Below are 9,102 nucleotides of genomic sequence, written 5' to 3'. Positions count from 1 at the left end.
ACACACTCACTCACTCACTCACTCACTCACTCACACACACGCACACACACTCTCACACACACACCACACACTCTCACACACCACACACTCTCACACACCACACACTCTCACACACACACACACACTCACTCACACACACACTCATTCTCACACACACATACACTCACACATACACTCATTCTCACATACACACACACACACTCACTCACTCACTCTCTCACACACACACTCACACACACACTCACTCTCTCTCACACACACACACACACACACACACACATACACACTCATTCGCTCACTCACTCACTCACACACACACTCATTCTCACACACACACACACACACACACACACACTCATTCACTCACTCACTCACTCTCACACACACTCACTCACTCACTCACTCACTCACTCACACACACACACTCACTCACTCACTCACTCACACACACACACTCATTCTCACACACACAGATTTGTTTTTGTGAAAAGTGGGTAAATGATACTGTGATTACTGAGCGTGGGACGGATGGATCCGGCATGAATTCCTCCTGCTGCTCACGACTCAAAAGCAATTGGTTAGCTTTGGCCGATTTGACTGTTTCTCATCTCATCCCATCTCATTTAACAGCAGAACTATACTGTAGTGCCATAGTGTTCACATACTACTGTAAAACACAACTGTTGAACATTTATGCTATTCTTTCCGTTCTGTTTGGCCATTTTTACTGTTCCTTTATTTCATAATTTTTTCATTGTCTTTGTTTTCTGTGAATTATGAATGTTTTTATTTATTTCTGTTCAGATGATATTAGAATGTTATTGTTTATTGTAAAAAAAACACCTTTTGATAATTGCAAGTTTACTGCAGCGAAGGAAAAGAGCGTTGACTTGAAGCGTTGCACATGCATGGACCCAGACGTTTGCCTTTCTCAGTTCCAGAGAGCAGGGCCTGTGACAGTGCTGGGATCAGGCTGGATTCCCAGTCCTGTAGAGATTGGGCAGAGGAACTGCATTAGGGGCCTGCCCGACCTGCTCCAGCAGTCCTCCTCGGCTCCCAGCAGCCCTGCCCTGTCCCCCCTCAGTCCCTCGGACAGAGTCCCGTGCCTAGCAGAGGTACGCAGCGCAGTAGAGCCACAGTCTCTGCTGTTCTGATGGTGGGAGGTCTTATCTGTCTCTTTACGATGCTACCTTTTTATGCTACTAATTCTCTTAGCAAACTTCTAACAGCTTCTTCTGATTAACCAGCATCATTAACTAGTGGATAACGCTAACTGATGAGCCACTCAGACGTGAATAACACATGCTCAAGCAGATGTGCAAAAGGCTTTTTTTTTCCCCAATAAGTGTTTACTCGCTGAAATGAAACCGGCTCATGTGACTGATGCACATATCTGGCAATAGTTTTTATTTGAACGTCTGAATTAAAAGATCGTAAAGTTTCTAACAGAAGCAGCCTAGAAACAAAAAAACATTAAGTTGGTAGCTTGTATGCCCGATTAACTCGTAGCATTTGCCCGTTTCAGTTCGAGGTTAACTCCCCAACCACTTTTGTCAGGAGTAGCTCAAGCGAGTGGAGTATGTCATAAATAGTACAGGTCATGTGTCTGCTGTCCGTATCCATTATAATGGATCTGCTTTTGATGCTACACAATGTGCTGCTGCTCAGGTCCGGTGTAGACATGATGAACTGACCACAAACAACACAAGGTTTAACAATCTTCCCCGGCATCTGAATCTTTGTGCAGCTGCAGTGAGCTTTAGATGGCTGTTAACCTGAGAAGCTCTCTACCCTCGCTCATCCTTCACATGATGAGGTAAAGCAGACATTAAATTGAGAAGGAGAGAGAATATCACATACTTTGGAGATCTGAGGTGATAATATGCTAGTAACAGTGCTAATATGCTTTTATTTTTTAAACTGAGGTCACTTTAAAACATGATTCCGAAGTTGTTGACCTGGTTACTTGCTTTAAGTGATAGAGAGTCAAGATGTGGAGCGAGAGATACTCTTTGCACATAATTACCGATGACAAGTACCTCTGCCTTATCTTTGTTTAGCTGTAGAAAGTTCTGTGACATCCACAATTTCATGCCGTCTATGCAGTCCAGTAGGGCTGAGCTAAAGAAAGCATGTGTAGGTTAAATGATAGAGGACCCAAACTTGAGCCTTGAGGAACACCACAAGAAATGGCGTAATGCCTGGAGGTGTAGGTACCCAGTGTAACTTAGTATTTTCAGAAGTTTAGGTACCGTTTTTAATTGTAAAGAAACAAAGAGGTAAGGTGTATATATCTAAAAAGTGAACACACATACTATTATTAGAATATATATATGTATTCTGTAATGCGATATATCACGATAATGAACATGCACGATATTGTTATCATGGCCACTTCAAAATACAGAGAATAATTATTTATTGCAAATTATTCAGAATTTTGAATGCATTTTAAGAATACTTTTCCCATTAACTTATCACAATGCACAACACTGCTGCGTCAAGTCTCATCTGATGTAAACAGATTTGATTTATATTTATTTTTCAAATACTGTACATTATTGTAGGTCCTCTATGCCCCGCCTCTCTCAAATGCTTCATTTTCTACAAAGTCCCTCCTTCAGACAAGTGCAGTCTGCTCTGATTGGCCAGCTGACCCAGTGCATTGTGATTGGCTGAACACCACAAGCACTCATCAGAAATGTAACACCCCTTACCATAATAGCGAGAGTCAGCTTTCAAAATAAATGTAAAGACAGTAAATAATGTCATTAGTTTTACCATCAGTTGTTAACTATGTATTTTTTGTGTATTTCTTTACTGTATTTATTTATTTATTCAGTTATTTTTGTTATAAGAGAAGAGTTATTAAACTTGTTATACGGTATTATGACAACACTTTTTTGCAACTAAATTTCAATATTGTGATAATACCGTATACCTTGATAAAAGCAACATGAAAATTTGATACCGGCATATCCCTAATATAAGGTTAACTAATGAGATCTTATTGTAAAGTGATACCTATTGGTCCTTATAATTCTTTTGCACTTTAATCTGTGTAAAAATGTTAACTGTGTATTTTTTGTGTATTTCTTTATTGTATTTAAATGTTCAGTTATTTTTGTTATAAGAGAAGAGTTATTAAACTTGTTATACGGTATTATGACAACACTTTTTTGCAACTAAATTTCAATATTGTGATAATACCGTATACCTTGATAAAAGCAACATGAAAATTTGATACCGGCATATCCCTAATATATAAATACAGGGCTGGGGAGTAAAAAAAAACATTTAACAGCGTTACGTATTTAAAATACAAAATATGAGTAACTGTATTTCGTTATAATTACATTTTAAATAGGTGGCAATCAAATTACAGCTAAATCCGAAAAGTATTACCAAAGTGATTATAATGACATTAAAATCTTATGATTTTAATGTCATTTCTTAATGTAATATTTAAGTAAACAGTTTGGGGATTTTAACCAATAAGGCAACTGATTCTCTGTTGGGAAAAAAAACAAAAACAAAACAACTGCGTGCAGCAGCCTGTTTATTTAGCAACTCGTAGTGAGAGTGCCTACGCTCATCATCACGACACAAAAATGGATGACACAACAGAAAGCCATTTGCGTAATGCATTTCTCTCGTGGAAATACAAAGACTGTTTTACTTATAAATCTGAAAAGAACATAACATCTCAGCGCAATGCAATGCCTACCTGAAACAAAACTTCTATCAGCATCGAAGGATTCAACGTCTAATCTGAAAAAGCATCTTTTGAGGGAAGTTGTTCTTGATCGTTGAAAAATTTTATCCAGTAACTTGTTTTTCTATTTTCTCATATTTTGAGTGTTGAATTGTTATTACGATTAACATTTCTAAGAATTTAATGGAAAAATGACAACGAATTCACCTAGAATTCACACTTTGCATCCAGTTAACAGATCCATACGAATCATGCATGAAATAAAAGTTTATAAAGTAAAACGATAGCTTTGTGTGCGCTTTACAGATGAACTTTAAATCTTTATTCATTCTAAATGTTCAAGAATAGATTAACTTTGGCACGATAATGCAAGTTCATGATCTGATTCGTGAACAGATGATTCTTTTGATTCAATCTTTTAAATGAATCCTTTATTTTGTTTAACGAAACTAGTGTGAATGGTTCACATTAAACGGGATAGATCTGGGGTGTGTTTTCCAAAAGCATCGTCAGCGAACTGTGTTTGTTAAATTACATTGAACTATAATGACATTAAGTTACTTGCGACCGTAGTTGCTTTGGGAAACGAGCTCTGTCAATTTTCAGCAATTATTTTGTGCCGGTCGCTTCTCCATCGAGAGGATCATCAGTGAAATAATCACTTAAAGTTTGGTCCATTCATTAAACAAATCTATTGTATAACTTGGAGAACTGCCAGTTGTTTTGGCTACTTTTATGATACTTTTATGGTGTGTGTGGATTCGTTTTGAAGCTTGGAATGCAGCATGAAACTGCACGGAATCCCATTCATTCTATTCAGATGGAATTTATATTGATTGGTAGATTTAAATGAGACAACATTTTTTTGTTGTCCATAGAAATGCTGTGGAAAACTGATGTTGTTAAAAATAAAATGCAAGGAAATGCAAATCTTATGACTGGTAGATGTCACTTTTATTTAGAAAAAAAATTGTAATCTTTTATGGTGTGTGTGGATTCGTTTTGAAGCTTGGAATGCAGCATGAAACTGCACGGAATCCCATTCATTCTATTCAGATGGAATTTATATTGATTGGTAGATTTAAATGAGACAACATTTTTTTGTTGTCCATAGAAATGCTGTGGAAAACTGATGTTGTTAAAAATAAAATGCAAGGAAATGCAAATCTTATGACTGGTAGATGTCACTTTTATTTAGAAAAAAAATTGTAATTTGCTGCTTTGATTACAGCGGTAACCAGGGAAACGCTGCACTGCTGCTGTTCCATAAGCGCCACCTGCTGGCAGAGAGGGAATTTGCGCTCTTAATCAGCCAGTGTGCTGTTTTTGTTTCCTGCAGATATATTTTATGTAGCATAATTTCACAAAGATAAAGTTAGACCATTCTGTTTTTGCTTCAGATTTTGAAATTAGATCAGAAACTGCTGATGTATGTAGATTCTTTCTTTGGATCGTAGGGCTGGACGATATAGCCAAAATGTATATCACAATATATTTCTTTAGTTTGGTTGATAAGATATAATCCTGATATCGATATGAACAATATTTTAAAAAGCCTCAGAATCACTGCCAAGAACGCCCACAACAGATGTCTATACAAACTTCTGAAAAATTTATTTGCGAAGTCTATGAAACCTCCTTCTATAAAACTATGTAATATTTTAGAAAAATTAATTAAATTAATGTTCACCTTTTGTTTGTATTTAGCCAGACACCTTCAGCTTGCTTGCATCCATGTCCCCGCTTTTTACTCTCTTTCTTAGAATTGTAATGATCGCGGTTTTCATCAGTCAATTCATCCTTTTTTTCCACCAACCACCATCAAGTCATTCAGCGTGTTTTGTCATCTGTGTGTTTAGTTGTAGCTGTTAGACTGCTTTTTACAAGCATTATTATAATGAATAAACTCGAGAAGGCTTAAATGTTCAGTGTTATTCTGCTCTGTGTTGTGTTCTCACAGACTCCCACCGTGCCGAAGCACAAGTCTTCCTCGTCTTTCACGCCCTTCATTGACCCGCGTCTCCTGCAGGTCTCTCCATCCACCGGCAGCGCGCTCAATAATGCTGGTAAGTGTGATGGTCTCGCTCCACCGCTCCTGTGTGAGGAGAGAGACAAACTCTACTTATGCTGCTTCTGAAGAACAACACAAACAAGTCGAACGCATTTTTTTGTGGTATTTAACATTATGGCACAAATGTTGTTGATTGAACCCAGAATATTTTGAACAGTACAGAATATGACTTAGATTTAGATGATTTAATAATAATCAGGATAGGATTGTCATGTCAATTATTTGACCTCTAGTCAGATCTTGGTAAGTGCAGCAAATTTTCATTAGTGAATCTAACAAAACAAAGAATTCAAAAGAAAAAAATGCTGAAGGAAAGTAAGCCTTCTTGGGGGAATCGTTTCAGCAGCTAGAAGACGAAGCGCTGCAGGACTCCTAAGATCTGGAACACGCAGATGAAAGTACCTTGAAGTGAAGCTTTGCGCGCCGGAGCTTAACCTTGTTACTAATTTGGTCCAAAACTTGGTCAATCCGCTTTCTCTGGGATGGAGACTCACTACACTCAGAGTTCATCCCTTTGCAGTGAGCACAAGATTGCAGTTTGAAACTTCTATTAAATATCGATTTTTACAAAGCTCATCGGTCTGAAAAGCTGTGCTGTGATTGGCCAGCTATCCAGTGCGTTGTGATTGGCCGAATACCTCAAGCGTGTGACGGAAATGTTACGCCCCTCACCATACTGTGATGATGCCCTGTCCGGCCGGAGCGACAACACAAAAACATTAAAACCCATTATAAACGAGGCATTTGTTGCATCCAGTGTGGACATAATTACTGATTATAATGACTTATACTGTCTTTTTTCACGCATTGCGTTGCATCGTGTCTGCATTTGTGATCGGAGAAATGACGAACAACAACCACTACTCTACACTGCCCAAAAAACTCATTTTAAATATATAAAATATAAAAACTCTTTAAATATAAAAAACGTACTTACAGTCTGTGAGTCAGAACAGCCGGCATTGTAGTCTACTCTCCCAGGATCAGGAAACAGTCCTCCATAAAATGTGCTGCACACATCTGAATATTTGGGTTGAAGTGTTCTGGAACAGTGTTGTAAATACAACTTAACCACTGATTTCTAGTCGTGTCCTCTTTTGGAAGACCAAACAAAGTAGTTTCACTTTCACAACGAAACACAGCGTCTCACACGGCGCCCTACAGTGAGCAGAGGCCGGGGGCTAGCGTGAGGAACAGCGGGAGGGTTAGAGTGAGCAGAGGCGTGGATTCGACGAAGGAGCATCCGGAAGGACATGTGATGACCCCGTGCTGGACTCTGCTTTGTCCACGGTGAAAGCCGATCTGGTGATCCACAGCGCAAAGTTGTTGTATTTCCTCAGCAACCAGCACAGATCAGCTCATTGAAATAGCATCATATGACCCCTTTAAATAGAAGTATAAGTATGAATTACAGTAGACTTGTCTAAAGCACCGATCATTGTAGCCAATCACAGTCATATCTGTTGAGTAAGAATCCGCTCAAGTGCTAGTGGGAAATGCTGGTATTGTCTCTTTTTTTTTTATTTCAGTCCTGACTGGTTACACTAAGTGTAAGAAGGGTGTGTTGTAGTTTGCATCAGTTTTAAGGTTTGAAAAGCATAGTTATGAATGGATTTGGATGGATCTCTGTGATCTGTCTTTGTTTCGAGATCCTAAGGTTATAGGTGAAGGGAAGACCTGTCCTTCCCGGGCTTGCTGCCAGAGGTGGTGCTCTTGTCCTCCGAGAGGAGTCTGGCACTTGTCCTGGCGTCTTCATCTGATGGAGTTGGACAGTTTAGTTATGTTAGTCTGCCAAGATCCAGTCAAAATGTATAAAACCTTTGTCCATTGTTGCAGTCAGAGACTCATACTCATGGCGTGCCCCAGTGAATGCTGCTCACTACAGTTTTTTGAACAGTATTTCATTTAGTGACTAAAAAAATCAATAATGGGAATTCTAAGAAGTGCATTACAGAATCAGAATTTGGGGGTAAATGTTTTGTTTTTTCCTCTCTGAGATTACAGATTCATCTGCATACATACAGTGCACTCACACAGACCAATATACACTATAGAGCAGGGGTCTCCAACCGGGAGCTACTTTTTACAAAATGAAAGCATATTACACAATACTTAAATCTCTTAAATAATGTATCAGTCCAAACTGTTATACACGGTATTGTTAAAATGTGCTGGAAATGTTAAAAACGTACTGATACACACACTGAAATAATTTTACCAAGTTTTATGACAAAAGCCAGCAAAAATTAGCAGCACTATCCACTTTTTGTTTGCATTAACAATTAAATAAAAACATAAAAAAACTGTCATGAGTCTGGGCCCTGCGTTTCTCCCTCTCTCCTCCAGAGGGCGCCATCTCCCGGACTCCATTCCCCAAACCCCACGCACCTGTTCACCCATTACACTAATTCCCCAAACCCCATACACCTGTTCAGTCATTCACTCATTACACTCACCCTCAGCTGTTCCCCATTGTCACAGACTATATCTTCTCCTCTCACTCATCACTCTGTCTGGCTGTATTGTCAATGTATTCGTATCTGTCATTCCTAGATCTGTTTTGTTTTGCCTTGTTGGCCTTTCTGTTCATTAAAAATAAGTTTTCACCTGCATGTGGACCCAAACCCTGTTTCTCCTTGGTGTTTCGTACCGGGCCGTGACAAAAACGATGACCGTTTTTTCAACTAACAAAAAATAGTCATAACATGTTATCTACTGACATGTACTACATGTTCAAATAAAGTTTTGACCATTTTTAAAAATAAAATTATAACATTTCAGCCTTAAAATTTTTTTTTATAAAAAGTTAGAATGATAAATAAAATGTTCCTATCTGCGCCATAAACAGTTCTACATAAGCTAATGTGCATTCTAAAAATCTCAACACTTCTGATAACAGTTAAGGTAGCCTATTTTCCATGGACCGGTTAAAGGAGTCCTATTATGCTCTTTTACAAAGTCTTGATTTTGTTTTGGGGGTTTACTAGAACAGGCTCTCATGCTAGGTTGTTCGAAAAACACATTATTTTTCACATATTTTACATTATTACAACACCTTTCTCCCCAGTCTGGCATGAACGGCTCGAATAGTTCCTGAATCAAATGAAGGCCTGCCTTCTGAAATGCGAAATATGCTGTGATTGGTTAGCTGGGCCAGTGTGTGCTGTGATCGGTTAGGGGGGTCAGTGTGTGCTGTGATCGGTTAGCTGGGCCGGTGTGTGCTGTGATCGATTAGCTGGGCCAGTGTGTGCTGTGATCGGTTAGGGGGGTCAGTGTGTGCTGTGATCGGTTAGCTGGGCCAGTGTGTGCTGTGATC

At 38.8% G+C, this 9,102-nt stretch overlaps 1 protein-coding gene across 1 annotated transcript in view; it reads left to right on the top strand.

The window, feature by feature from the left end:
• The window catches only part of LOC107565814 (mitogen-activated protein kinase kinase kinase kinase 4-like), a 55,870-nt gene that overhangs the window by 24,033 nt on the left and 22,735 nt on the right, over nt 1-9,102 (top strand). The window contains exons 16-17 of the mRNA XM_016251093.1: nt 936-1,115; nt 5,676-5,781. Coding sequence (XP_016106579.1) covers nt 936-1,115; nt 5,676-5,781 — 286 coding nt within the window. The remainder of the gene's footprint in view (nt 1-935; nt 1,116-5,675; nt 5,782-9,102) is intronic.

The sequence above is a fragment of the Sinocyclocheilus grahami genome, unplaced genomic scaffold (assembly GCF_001515645.1).
Source record: "Sinocyclocheilus grahami isolate Dianchi unplaced genomic scaffold, SAMN03320097.WGS_v1.1 scaffold1028.1, whole genome shotgun sequence".
Lineage (NCBI taxonomy): Eukaryota > Metazoa > Chordata > Actinopteri > Cypriniformes > Cyprinidae > Sinocyclocheilus > Sinocyclocheilus grahami.
Note: the sequence above shows the minus strand (reverse complement) of the source record. Positions and strands in the feature narration are given on the sequence as shown.